We start from the raw sequence: 15000 nt of genomic DNA, 5'->3' as shown, positions 1-15000 counted from the left end.
TTAAGACAGTATGGACATAGACAGTGCTCATACAGACATTTAAAGTGCAAGACTGGACAACAGAAGACTTGTAGAGGACATACATTAAGAGGTATTGTGCTTTTGTGCTTTTCCTAAAAAAAATATATTGTATCCTAAAGTGGGCACAGACCCGACATTCCCTTCTCCAGCACGTCCGCAAGGAGCACGGACTGTTATGTCATCGGCAGGCATAATGGGAATGCTCGGAATTCTCTCTCTCTCTCTCTCTGGTGCGTCTGGTTTATCCATGTTCTTGTGTGAACCGCTTCATCCCATGGGGCCATGTAGCCAAACAAACCATACATCTATTAACCCCCCCACCTACCCCTGACATGCTGCAGCTCTGACGTCCAGTGTGTGTGTTCAGTGTTTAACTCCTCATCTCTGCTTATTATACCATGACGGCCCCCCCATGGATCTGTATGGACCTACACTGGTGTGATGATGGCGTACTTGTGTATGTTTTTCCTGAGCCTCCCAGTCTGGTGATGGTGTGTGTAATCCTCTTGTGTAATGGTGAAGAGGGGGGATGAGGGTAAAGGGGCATGGGGGTAAGGGATGGGAAGGATGAGGGGGGGGGGAGGGGGGTGGTATTAGTCAGTGGGCCTATACGGTTGTGGTGTATTAAGTTTCAGCTTAGCGTGGATTTCCCAGACAAGACTGATCAGTACGGTGTTACTTCAGGGATTGGGGTGTGGTGGTGGTGGGGTGGGGTGGGGTGTTATGTGTGTGTGCCTGTCTGTCTGTCTATCTGTCTGTACACACACGTGTGTAAGCGCGTGCGTGGGTCACTTTCTAGATTGTCTTCATGAATGAGTGTGGGTGTGTGTGTGGGTGTGTGTGTGGGAGAGATAGAGTGCATGTGCGTGTCCGTGGGCATGCATGTGTACGTGCATGTTTGTATGTCCGTATGCACACAATAGCGTGACAGTAGGCTACGGAAGGCTTTGTTTAAGTATGGAAGTAGGTGTCTGTGTCAGTGTCTATTATCCCGCAGGTGTGTTGATAAATGGGCTTACTTGTGCCTTGTACTCGCATGTGCAGCATACCTCAGGTGACATTCTATTTGCAGTTCTTTGCTGTACTTTGTAACTTGTGCAATGCACCTGCATTATTGTGAACATCCCTGACCAAGCAGTGTTTATGAGTTATTTCTGTCTCTTTGTCTTTGGAGAGATCCTTAGCATGTGCAGCGCACCTGTATTTTTTTCTCTGATGCAGCCGAGCAGCGGTAGATAAACACTTCATGGCTATACGTGGGTGGTTGACGTTTAAGGGCGTAACGCAAAAAAAAAAGTTTTTCCAATTCCTGAAAAAAATGATGGAAAAAAAGGGGGGAAAAAATAAAAAATAAAACACTTAGTGGTCCGTGGAATTTCGCCTTATTTTTGCCATTTTTGGGAAAATGTGTCCTGCATCAACACATTGCATAGGCATGTCACACCACAGGAAATTCACTGCATTATGGCCATTTTAATCCTTTTGTATACATGACTGACATCTGAGCTCATGCTAACTTGATAATGATATTGTGTTTAATCTTAATATGTGTTTTCATTTGTAACCAAACAAACTTTTTTTCCTTCTTTAAGAGCAGTCACACCACAGGACACCATAAAATGAACCTAAGCATTGCGGGACAGAAACATTGCAATATGAAAAAAGGTCGCACCATGCATAGGTTTCTTTTTATTTACACAGACGCGTTTCGGTGCTCTGCCTTCCTCAGTGTGCCAGTGTGGGACAGAAACATTGCAATATTAAGAGGTTAATAGTCACCTTAAACTTCCACAGCACTCTCCAATAACTGCGGTACTGACTGGTTAGGAGTCAGTCTTTAAGACCCTTGTAGTTGGCCTTGCAGCTGCCCATTCACAAACATTGACATACATGTCACCCCACAGGAAGCAATTTGTGTCACGAAATTGAACTTGTAGTTAATATTACTGTCTGGAGTTTTTTCACATTCACATATCTTAATATAAAGTTAATATATATGCAATCATGCCAAAAGCTTCATACATTATTCAAAGTCTGGTTGGTTAATTTATATATATATTATATTCCAGGTTTCATTAATGTTACAGTCACACCGCAGGATATTTGACATAAACCTTTACATAAATCTTAACAAAAATGTTTCTTCTGACCTGAGACTAATATGAAACATAATGTACCACATCTTCTTTCATTGACATTTGTTTTTTAAAGGAAAAATAACAGTTTTGTAGGTTTTCAACGAATGTTAACAAGGCGTCACGTCAACCACCCATGTATTTTCATACTGTATGGAGAGGTTATGTGCGCAGGGCACCTGTATTAAATGGGTGAATAACCTTGACCCAGCTGCATGAATGTGTGTGTGCGTGTGTGCGTTCACTACGTCACTACTGCTAAGGTGAGAGTCAGGTGTGTGACCAGCCCTGACCGACGACAATACTGTATACATGGACATAATCACATGGGGTTATGTGTCCAATGCACTTGTATTGAATAGGTGAATAACCTCGACTTACTGTAGCTGCATGAGTACAGCATGTGTGTTTTCTGTCCCTTTTTCATTTGTACAAGCCAAATTGTATGTGGCATGCACCTGTGGTGGGCTTATGTGTGCAGTCAGTGCAGCACCTGTATTGAGCAGGTGAATAGCCCTGTATGCCCCAGGCCAGAGGCATGCATATTTATGTCCTGTCTCACACTCATTAGTTACGTTCCTTTGGTATGTAGAGAACACCTGTGTTTGGTTATGGGATTCAGGAGGGTGAACACACCTCTGACTGAAAAGCCCAGAGCAACAACAACAGACCGAACCACCAGCAACAATGAAACTCTGTTTGTTTGTACAGGCAGTGCACCTGTATTTGCTGATGAGACTCAGTTGGCCGAACAAGCATGACCAAAGAGTAGGTGCATCAACAATGTTTTATTTGAATATATTTCTATTGCTCCATCGCCGTTAGCACAAGCCCTATCTTTGTATAATGTATGCTGTCCCTCTCCCTCTCCCTGTTTCCTGGCACCTGTGCTTGGTAGCGAGGTTCAGTGGGGCGAACTACCACGACCAGCGAGCAGGGGCATCGACAGTGTGGCTTTGAGTATATTTCTGTTGTTCCATCATCGTTATTAGCATAAGCCCTATCTTTGTATAATACATACATATATGCTGTCCCCCTTTTGTTTCTCGTGCACCTGTGCTTGGTAGCGAGGTTCAGTGGGGCGAACTACCACGACCAGCGAGCAGGGGCATCGACAGTGTGGCTTTGAGCAGGGGCATCAACAGTGTGGATTTGAGCAGGGGCATCAACAGTGTGGATTTGAGTATATTTCTGTCCCTCCGTGGTCGTTAGCGTCCGGGCCCCTTGGCTGATCCTCTCAGCCTCCGCGGTGACAGGCAGGAAATCCCGGCCGCGCTGCATCCTGCGTGACAGGTTCACAAGCAGCAGGCTCTTATCCTCACCGTGCCAGGGCTCAGCGCCACTCTCACCCTCTCTCTCTCTCTCTACCACTCTCTCTCTCTCTCTACCACTCTCTCCCTCTCTTCATCTCTCTCTCTCACTCTCTCTCTCTCACTCTCTCTCTCTTTCTTTCTCTCTCTCTCTCTCTCTCTCTCTCTTCCCTCTCTCTCTCTCTCTCTCTCTCTCTCTCTCTCTCTCTCTCTCTCCATCTGTCTACCACTCTTCATTCTTTCTCTCTCTCTCTCTCTCTCTCTCTCTCTCTCTCTCTCTCTCTCTCTCTCTCTCTCTCTCTCTCTCTCTCTCTCTCTCTCTCTTTCTCCCAGTGTGTGTGTGCAGTCACCTCAGTAACCGAGGGAGCGAGTGAGAGATAACAATGTGTTAGTGAGAGGGGGAGTGTGTGAAAGAGAGAGAGACACCGACCGCATATTTGTGAGTAAGAGAGAGAGAGAGAGAGAGAGAGAGAGAGAGAGAGAGAGAGAGAGAGAGAGATAGCAGGGGATGAAGCAAGGGGGGAGGAGAGTGGATAGCAGAGCCATTATCAGAGCCCAGCCCTGAAAATGCTTTGGCTTTTGATAAGCCAGAGCGGAGCGTAGGAAGCCTCCCTGCTGGAGCCCCACTGATGTCAGTCTATGGGCTTGTCTGTGTGTGTGTGCGCTCCTGCGTGTGTGGGTATGTGTTGTGTGCATGTGTGTTTGTCTATATGTGTGTGTGTGCTTCAGTGGTAGAGAGAGAGAGACAGAGAGAGAGAGAGAGAGAGAGAGCTGAACTGAGTATGTGTGTGTGTGAGTGTGTGAGAGAGAGAGAGTGGATGGAGTAAGCAAGCGAGCAAGGCAACAAGATAGAGATAGAGAGGGGTGGGGGAGAGAGTGACAGAGGCAGAGAGAGAGGCGGGGAGAGAGAGAGAGAGAGAGAGAGAGGCAGAGCAAGCAAGCGGTAAGAAGAGAGATGGAGTGAGTAAGCGAGCGAGAGTGAGGGAAAGAGAGACGGAGGAGGCGGCGCAGCCGGCATGAGCGCGAGAGGGGGAGAGGCTAGAGCACTCAGTGAGGCTTAGCCACCGAGAGCAACACAGCTGTGCCAGGTAGAGGCTAGTCTAGTAGTCTAGTGTAGTGAGTGTGCGGTGTGTGTGAGTGTGTGTGTGTGCAGAAACACACAGCCACACACACATCCACATCCACAGAGAGGAAGAGAGAGACACACACACGTAAACACTCTCTCAGTCTCTCTCTCTCTGGGGACTCTCTCTCTCTAAGCATCAGGAGTAAGAGGCAGCAGCAGAAGCGGCAGTCAGTGGAAACAGCGTTTAGCAGTGGAGACAGCTCCTCTACTCCACTGCCTCACCTCGCCTCTCCTCTCCTGGGTGACTCTCTCATAGAGTAGAGCGGCAAGCGGGAAGTAGCACTGCTGAGCGTCGGCAGCAGTGTGAAGACTGACAGAGAGAGAGACAGAGAGAGAGAGAGAGAGAGGCAGCTCTCTCTTCTCCCAGGAGCTCTCTTCTTCTTCTTCTTCTTCTTCTCCCCTGACGCCCCTCCGCTACCACCTCTCTTACCTGCCTATTCTTCTCTCCGCTTCGTCCGTCCGTCCGTCCTTCTTCGTTCTGTCCACCCTCCTCCACTGATGAGGACCCAGCAGGGCTCGGAGAGCTCGGTGCCCCTGCCCGGGGGCAGCTGTGGCAGCAGTGGCAGCGGCAGCTCGGGGCTCTCCCCCGGCTCCGACTCGGACACCAGTAGCCTGGGCATGGGGGTGCTGCCCGGAGGGGGCGGCTGTGGCGTCGGCGTGGGCATCCATGGTGGCGTCGGTGGCATAGCTGGCAGTGGAGCCGGTGGCAGCGTCGGAAGTGGCATCAGCAGTATTGGAGGTGTCGGTGGCGTTTGTGGTGGCATCTGCGGTGGTGGTGGTGGCAGTGGAGCTGGCAGCCTCGGGGGCACCTTGCGTGGGGTTCTGTCCCACTACTGGAGCCTGGAGAGCCTGCACTCGACCACTGGTAAGGACGCCTGGGGTTGGATACTATACAGTACACACAGCACACAGAGAGACAGCAATGGGAGAAGGGAAAGATGGAGAGAGGGAAGGAGTGAGGGAAAGGTAGATGGATGGGAGGTGTGGTGGGAGCGGGTGGATGGGAGGATACATACATAACATAGCATAACATGAGGACAATTATCTCCATGGGGTGATTGTACTACATACAGCTCTAAGACTGCAGGGTGCACGTTTTGGGTGCACACATGTAGACAGCGGTGGAAGCGGGGAGAGGGAAAACAGGTGAAAGGAAGGAGTGAACGATTTACGGAGAGAGGCGAAAGAGGGAAGGAGTGAGGGAAAAGGTGCATGAGAAGAGGTGTGGAATTTGAGGGATTTCAGAGAGGGGTGTGACGGAGGAAGGAGGGGGATGTTTGGGATGGAGAAGAGGAGGGGAGAAATATCGCATCAGGTGATGTCAGTTTAAAAAGAGGAAGCATCCTCTTTCACACCCGGTCGACTCTGCTGTGTTATGGTAACATAGCAACGTTTTTTGGAGTGGGCTTGTTGTTTTCATATGGTGCGGTGTGTACAGAAGCACATAGTGTACTCTCTGTGTCTGTGTGTGTGTGTGTGTGTGTGTGTGTGTGTGTGTGTGTGTGTGTGTGTGTGTGTGTGTGAGAGAGAGAGAGAGAGAGAGAGGAGAGAGAGAGAGAGAGAGAGAGAGAGAGAGAGAGAGAGAGAGAGAGAGAGAGAGAGAGAGAGAGAGAGAGAGAGAGAGAGAGAGAGAGAGAGAGAGAGAGAGAGAGATGCCTGGGGCTACTAGATTCATGAAGCGTGGAGGCGGTACTTCAGATTTTCGCACAAGGTTGGAATGAAAGACAAGGTGGTGATGGGGGACAGATACAGAAAAAAAGAGAGTTGAACTGTATTGTTTACGGTTTAGAGAGGAGGGGGAGAGATAGCTGTTGTTTATCATTGCTAAGCTGACGTTTTTTCCCACTGTAGTGAGTGATTGAGTGATGCAGAATAGGATGATGGTGAGTCAGTGTTTCCCACAGAAATTTTGGAAACTATGGGGGCAGCCGGGGCTTATTTTTTCCGGGGGGGGGGGGGGGGGGGGGGGGGGGGGGGGTGTTCTCACACGGGCCTTTTTTTGGGGGGGGGGGGGGGGGTGTGTGTATTCTTGTAGTAGGTAAAATGCAAAACGGCCAAAACAATGACTACAGTATGACATTTGGCGCATGGAGAAAACTGTAGGCCTGGGGCCTATATTTCAGCCAGCATTTATATTTTGAGAAATAAGGCTACATAAGATTTTACCCATGACTTGTATAATAGTAGTACATTGTCATTGTCAAAAAATGCAGTACAGTGAATAATTTCTGTTTACAACACAGTTTCATTCGTCCCTCATGCAGGGGTCTGGGAAACAATAATAAAACAAAATAGGAGCAGAGATAAGAATTTAAGAGCACTGTGAAATTGTTAACGCATAGACAAAAAGGGTCTTAGAGGGTAGGCTATGCCTTTTCCCCCACACATATCTGTAGGCGTACACATTCTACATGAGGGGTGCTGGTCACAGGGCCAGTTTTTTCCAAATTCCTTCCCATTAAAAGGGCTGAACAACATATTACACATTTATGTCTATATTCATATTCATTACACATTAATTTCTATATGCAGCCCGATGTCTCCTCTGCTGTGATGCAATGAAGGTCTGTCACCAAACTCATTACAACTGTAAAACAAAGCCTAGGGAGTGTTAGTAAACTCATCCCAACTGTCCCTTCTCTGAAGGTTTTTTATATTGCTCCCAAACCCAAGTAAACTACAACAACTTGACTAGGCGTTTGATCCCTGTCTTTCAAGCACTTGTGGTTCTCTCTATAGCAGGGGTGCCCAACCTTTGTTTAACCAAGATCTACTTTTGAAGTTGATGGTCTGCCGTGATCTACCAAGTCAAATTCAAGGATGTCAGTATGAAAATTTAAGACCACCATTTATTAATCACCATTATTATGAACAAAATGTTTTCAGTAGGCTACTATGGCCGTATCTTTTCAGTGTGTTTTTAAAGTGTGTTGAATAGCCTATCTTTACAAAGCAATGCAGCACTGATAGTATGCAGAGATAATTTCAGTCATACACAAGTCATAAACAACTGAAACAATTTCAAAATGATAAACATTTGGTATAAAAGGCACATAGGCCCTATTTCTAAAATATGATGAAGCATTATCATGCCTTCAGTGGTATAGGCTACAAATTAAAAAGGGCTCTGAAATTCACCATTTGTTATGGGTAAATAGTAGGAGAGAGAGAGAGAGAGAGAGAGAGAGAGAGAGAGTAGAGATGGAGAGAGAGAGAGAGAGAGAGAGAGAGAGAGAGAGAGAGAGAGAGAGAGAGAGAGAACTCATTGGATTGGTTAACACCCCTGTTGTGTCACTTCTTCTATGAAGGTTTTTTTTTCAGCTCTCTGGGACAGTAGCACAGCAAAGGCTTTCTGTTGTGAGTTTGGCCAATCGTTTTGTCCACAACTGAAGCAAGAAACAGCACAAATTGAAGTGAATTCCATACATGTCAACAACTAACATTTCCCTTACACGCGGCACGCGATGTAAACGCAGTTAGCGATGATGCATGCGACTAGCGATTTGGACGAAGATCCTCGCATCGTTGCGCACATGTACTGTTACTCACCCGATGTTACACGTGTGCACACATGAATCAACTGTAGGCCCTAATACCCTTACGGTCACTTCCTAATGCTTTCCCCTCATTCTGTGTTACCGTGGGACTACTTATCTAACCAATACAGAGTCTATAGGATGTATTTACTCCAGGAGGAGGAAGGAAGGAAATTCAATCGTAATTCAAATCGTTTTTTAACAAAAACGGATATCGTTAAAAAAAAAATTATTTTTTTTTTATTTTTTTTTTTTTAACATTTTCGTAAACTATGGCGGCCAAATTTAAACTATGGCGGGCCGCCATAGTTTCCTCAATGTATGGGAAACACTGGTGAGTCAGACCTGTGAGTGAACCACTACACCAGAGGAGAACCAGCATGTAAACACCTGATTGACTGTGTGGTGTGTGTGTGTGTGTGTGTGTGTGTGTGTGTGTGTGTGTGTGTGTGTGTGTGTGTGTGTGTGTGTGTGTGTGTGTGTGTGTGTGTGTGTGTGTGTGTGTGTGTGTGTGTGTCTGACTGTGTGTGTGTCTGACTGTGTGTGTGTACTGGTGGGTGGGTGGTAGTGTGTGTGTGTGTGTGTGTGTGTGTGTGTGTGTGTGTGTGTGTGTGTGTGTGTGTGTGTGTGTGTGTGTGTGGGTGCGTGCGTGTGTTGATGTGTGTTGTTGTCAGTGTGAGGGAAAAGGAGATGTTGTGTGTTGTTGTGTGTACATGTGTGTGTGTGCAAGTGTGTGTGTATGTGCCTGTGTGTTTATGCATACTATGCACTATGCAGTTCTGCAGTGGCCATAAACAGACAGGGAGTGCTGCAAGTAAAATGATGTTTAAGTAGACAGACTCAGACACACGCGGAGCCAATGGTGACACTCTCTATCTCTCCACAGATGCTGCTTCTCCGTCTTGTAGCATCTCTGGACCGTTGTTATCGATTCATGTCCCCAATTGTTCTGCTCGTGAGAAACTGTGTGTGTGTGTGTGTGTGTGTGCGTGCGTGCGTGCATGTGTGAGTGTGACTGTGACTGTGTGTGTGTGTGTGTGTGTGTGTGTGCGTGCATGCGCACGTGTGTGTTTGCGTGCGTGCCATGTCTGCCAGTTAGTGTGTTTGGGTCGTGTTGTTTTGCTGTCTGCAGCAGTACCTGTTACCTTTTTTCCTGGCATCATTTGGGTCGAGTATTCAGAGGCTTTGGGGCTCAGTGGAGCGGAAGAACGAGACAGACAGAGGTAGAGAGAGAGAGAGAGAGAGAGAGACAGAGAGAGAGACAGAGACAGAGACAGAGACAGAGAGAGAGACAGAGAGAGAGACAGAGACAGAGACAGAGACAGAGAGCGAGACAGAGAGCGAGAAACAGAACCAGGAAAAGAGTGAGTCAGAAAGAAAGTAATAGAGGCAAAATAGAGGAGACTGGATTGAGGAAGAGGAAGAGAGAGGGGGGAGAGGGAGAGCGACAGAAAGGAGAGGGAGAGACATAGGAGAGTGGACAGACAAGCGGACATAAAGACAAATAGACAGGGGGGCAGATAAACAGACAGGCAAACAGATAGATAGAGCAGTAGACAGACAATCAGACAGACAGACAGTTGAACAGATAGATAGAGAAGTCAGACAAACAGACAGACAGACAGGCGGAATGAGGTTCAGACGGGACCTGAAATGAGCCCTTAAGCTGTGTGTGCCGTGGAGGATGAAGGCTCACCTCACCTCATCTCGTCTCGTCTCCTCTCGGCTGTGGCAGTGTGTCCATCGGGGAGACACAGCAGAACCCCAGAGAGAGAGTGCGGCCATATCACATAATCACACACCTCACACAGCAGACGACAGGGCCAGACACAGGAGCTGGAGCTGGAGCTGAAGCTGGAGCTGGCATAGTGATGACGAGTTTCTATATTCAGCTCAGGGTTTTTCATTACCTTCCCCCACTCTCTTTTTTTCTGTTTTGCTCCTTTTACTGCCCTCTCTCCAACTCTCTCTCTCTCTCTCTCTCTCTCTCTCTCTCTCTCTCTCTCTCTCTCTCTCTCTCTCTCTCTCTCTCTCTCTCTCTCTCTCTCTCTCTCTCTCTCTCTCTCTCTCAGTATCTCTGTTTGTCTCTGCCTCTGCCACTATCTCATCTCTGCACACCCCTCTCTCTGCCTCTCGTTTAATATATAGTATGTCTAGCTCTAGCTGCCTTCACCTGTCTGCTGGCTGCCATGGTGATTGGGGGATGCGGTGTCTGATGGTCCATGGCAACTAGTTTGGTTTGGTTGATGGCAGGTACAGGTAGTTTTATTATGGCTCTCAGTGCTAACGACAGGGGTGGTGGTTGATGGTGGCTAGTTTGGCTTGGTTCTCTCATTGCTAACGGCTGGGGAGCGGGCTGGGAAAGTTTGTGCTGACCACCAGACACCCACCTCCGTTACATTGAGAATCTGTGCATGTGTCATATAGACCCACAGAGCCCCCAGGAGACCCACAGGTATGACACATACTAGATGTATGTGTGGCTGTGCACAGCAGTTTGTATGCGCTGGGGTTAGTCTGGTTATACATAGACTCGCAGCAAAGACAAACAGAGACGTTGACAAATACGCTCTCTCTCTATCTTGGTATATCTTTGTCTCTGTCTCCTTTTTCTCTCTCGGTCGCCACACACGCACAGACAAATAGACACACTTGTTAACTGTGTACACACACACACTTACGTACACACTCACAGACACATTCACACACACGTGTGTGCGCGCACACACTAACACGCACACAGGCGTACACACAGACACACACACACACACACACACACACACACACACACACACACACACACACACACACACACACACACACACACACACACACACACACACACACACACATTTAGACACATTCACACTGTGTCCTTGAGAAGCCATCGCTCAGACTCAGCACAAGTATCTTTTCTCTCCCCATCTCCTGTGTCGCCTTGTCCTTCTCCTTCTCTCCTTCTCTTCTTCTCTCTCTTACTCCTTTTCTCTCATCTCTCTTCCTTTTCTCTCCCTTTTTACCTCCCTTCTCTGTCTCTCCTTTCTGTTGTTCCTTATATGTGTTCTCTATCATCTTTCCTCTCTTCTTCCTTGTGGTGTTTATGTCCCCTCTCTCTCTTTCTCTCTCTCTCTCTCTCTCTCTCTCTCTCTCTCTCTCTCTCTCTCTCTCTCTCTCTCTCTCTCTCTCTCAATCATATCTTTCCCCTCCCCCTCCCCCTCCCCCTCTCCGTCTCTTGGTCCCTGCTTCTTTTCTCCTGATGGGGAGTGTAGTGTAGTGGCGAGCATGTTGAAACCGGAGACTGGGTAAACACTGAGTTTTAATGAGCCAATCCGTCTCCATTGAAGGGCAGCAGTGGCGACCATGAGGCATCTGAATGGCAAAGACGTCCAGCTTTCAGCCACGGATGGATGGGAGATGGAATGAGTGAAGGAAAGAAAGAAAAGGAATAAATGGTGGGACTCCATTCACAAACCCAAGGCATTCACGTTATCACACAAACACACACACACACACACACACACACACACACACACACACACACACACACACACACACACACACACACACACACACACACACACACACACACACACACAGCCTTCCACATATAATGGCCCTTACAAAAATGGACCATGATTTCACTATGAAAATAGACCATGGTTTTACTATGAGAACTGAACCATGGTTTTTAGTCACTATTTTTTGAGCGCGGTAAACCCATGGTTTAACTATGATTCAACCACGGTTTGACTATGATTTGCCCATGGTTTAACTATAGATTTACCATCATTTAACTATGCAAAAATTAACCATGGTTTTACTATGACAACTAACCATGGTTAATATTCATTACATTACAGTGAGCTGACGATTTTTTTATCCAAAGCAACTTACAGGCTTACAGTCCCTGGATCAATGTTAGGTGCCTTGCTCAAGGGCACTTCAGCCATGGATGGAGGTCTATGGAATGGTGAGGGCAGGATTCGAACCTGCAATCCTGTGATCTAGAGTCCAACTCCCTAGCCATTACACCACGGCTACTCACATGTAGTTATTGAGGGTTTTCGTGTTTTCTTGGGTAACCAAGAAGACCATGGTTCGTGACTATGGTTTAACCATGCACCTCTTTCCCCCACCATGCTTTTTAAAACCATGGTTTTAAAAAAGGGTGGTCGACCATGGTTAAAATAAAACGTGGTTTTAACACACACACACACACACACACACACACACACACACACACACACACACACACACACACACACACACACACACACACACACACACACACACACACACACACACACACACACACACACACACACACACACACACACACACTCACTAAGTGCACACGGCTGCACATTTTGTGTACAGTGAACACTCTAAGCCCACCCATAAGCACACACATTCATCCATCTCTTTCCTCTTGTAACTCTGCGGCACACTTTATATAGGGGCTTTTATGGGTTTATCAACAGGCAGGATTTTACTGGATTCCCGGTTTGAGGGCTTTTTGCTTCACAGCTCTGACGGTAGCTGGTGTCCTCTTCCCCATTGAAGAGCCTGGGGGGAGTGTTTGCAGGAGATAGCGGGACCTTTGCTAATGGAAATGGCATGGCCGAATTGATTTTACACTTGAGGAGGGGTAGGTCAGTCCCAGAGAAGGTGGAGAAAAGGGGTTGTATGTATTGGGGGTGAGGAGGGGTGGGTCAGGGTCCAGGCAGTCCAGGATTTACCTTCATCAGGTCCAACACCCAGAATGCATTCTGATTGAGTAACAAGTAAGGCCAAGGGATAAGATTGCATTGAGGGCGAAAAGTAAAGGACTCGTCTAGAATATGCGAGAAAAAGACCAACTTCCTCTATCAGTATGCGGTGTTGTGTTGATCTGTTTATTTATTTGTTTGTGACATCAGCAAAATATATTCTATTGGGGTTTGGTTGGCATGGCGACGGGCGAGCTATGGTGTCCAAGTTGAAATGATGTTGTGCTGCTGTGACAGACAGACCCCTGCCTCACTCCCCTCAGAGACTCTGCTGTGAAATCACCCGAAGTACCACTTTCCCCCCAACATTTTACATGCTTTGCCTTTTTGCCTTTCTTTTGCGTACAGACAGACAGACACACACACACACACACACACACACACACACACACACACACACACACACACACACACACACACACACACACACACACACACACACACACACACACACACACACACACACACACACACACTTCTCGTTTTCTTGCTCTCCCTCTGTCTTTCTCTGCACAATTTTCCCACTGCACCTTCTGTTCGTCTGTAACAGTGACCTAGAATAAAACTCAAAGTCATGTTGTTGGCTATGAAAGCAGAAGATACACAATTACTCAATTACTCTCTATGTCTCCCTTCCTCAGACACACACACACACGCACACACGCACACATGCACACATGCACACATGCCACAGTCATTTACACTCAAGCACCAACACACGCTGTGTTAAGTCTCTAAACCGTACCCATTCACATATAGATAGTAGCCATGGTTTTATCTTTAGCTTTGCCGTGGAAGTGAAGACGATTACTCAATGGCGTTTATTTCGAGCTCTGCTGTGCTTCCACCTCCTACCCTTCCTCATTTAAGTCAATCGGGTGTTGGCATCTTTACTGTATTCAACACTGCGCCCTCTGTGGCAGTGTGTGGAACTGCAGGGGTAAAATCAGGCTAGTCGGTCAGCGGGGCTGTGGTTACGTCAGAACGTTAAAAAAAAAACACCAAAAACTCCCTTCAGCAGCAGACCGAGCAGACATGACAACAGAGGAGACAGATAGAGCCAAGGGTGGCCGAATAAATGCGTAGGTTTGGAGAGGAGAGAGGAAGGGACGTCTAAATATGTAGACATCTAAAAAGCATCTATCCTCGAGCATACAAAGCATGACAACTTAAAATAGGCCATCTTGTGACATCCTACAAAGCATGTAGATGAGAAGCAGTTAGCCTTAAAGGGACAGTTTGGTCAATTTCAACATGCAGTTGTATTGCTCACGCTACCCTTGACTTGTCAGTACCTGGTGATGCCACATTTTTCGGCTCAGCCCTTTCCGAGATATGAGCAATTCTAATGGGGGCAGCGTTTGTTTACATTTTTAAAAAATTAAACATAGGCCAACTCCAACTATTTTCCCAAAAGGTACTGCTGTTTGCTAGTTGTCTGCTGATGTTTTATAACCTTTTGGATGTTTTTGGGAATAAATAAAAATGTTTTTTTGAAATGTAAACAAAGAGCTGCCCCCATTACAATGACCAGGATCTCGGAAACGGCTGAGGAAGAAGAAAAAAAAATCTCAGGCACTGACAAGTCCAGGGTAGTGTGAGCATTACAACTGCATGTTGAAATTGACCAAACTGTCCCTTTAAGATGATGGCTGCACCATTCTCTGGAAGACTCTTTGATGAATCTATAGTTTCCACGGATCATTAGATACATATAGATATAATTATTTAATTTATTTCAAGCTGGGAAATTAATGACAACAGCGTTTTTTTTATTATTCAAATGTTCCATACCACACTGAGTAGTGCATTGATTTCTCTTGCAAGTGGAAATATTGATGGGAAATATTGTCTGCTAATTTGTGCTAAAGAGCGCTAATGTGACATTCACTGCCTATAACCTTCAACTGTGTAATGTCACAAAGCAGAGTGACATTGCAGACCGCTTTAGCACCCTCTTGGTCACAGGTCCAGAGATAATGTCCTTAAGAATCACCCGTGGAGAGAAAGTCCTTCAACTGACAGCTGTGGAGAAGAAAGTCTTTTGGGATTAACCTGTCACCTGTGGGGAGAGCGGCAACAGGGAGAAGGGGGAGACAGAAT

The 15000-nt window shown here is 46.8% G+C and overlaps 1 protein-coding gene across 9 annotated transcripts in view; it reads left to right on the top strand.

Annotated features, from left to right (window-relative positions):
- The window catches only part of arhgef4 (Rho guanine nucleotide exchange factor (GEF) 4), a 187741-nt gene that overhangs the window by 101255 nt on the left and 71486 nt on the right, over nucleotides 1-15000 (top strand). The window contains exon 1 of one of the 9 annotated variants that reach the window (XM_063206820.1): nucleotides 3769-5457. The exons of the other annotated variants lie outside the window; for them this stretch is intronic. Within the exon in view, the coding sequence (XP_063062890.1) occupies nucleotides 5091-5457 (367 nt within the window). The 5' untranslated portion in view covers nucleotides 3769-5090. Of the gene's footprint in view, nucleotides 1-3768; nucleotides 5458-15000 lie in introns of those variants that run through there. 9 annotated transcript variants of the gene reach the window in all.

The sequence above is a fragment of the Engraulis encrasicolus genome, chromosome 9 (genome assembly GCF_034702125.1).
Source record: "Engraulis encrasicolus isolate BLACKSEA-1 chromosome 9, IST_EnEncr_1.0, whole genome shotgun sequence".
Classification (NCBI taxonomy): domain Eukaryota; kingdom Metazoa; phylum Chordata; class Actinopteri; order Clupeiformes; family Engraulidae; genus Engraulis; species Engraulis encrasicolus.
The sequence above is the reverse complement of the archived record's forward strand: the minus strand, read 5'-3'. Positions and strand labels throughout refer to the sequence as shown.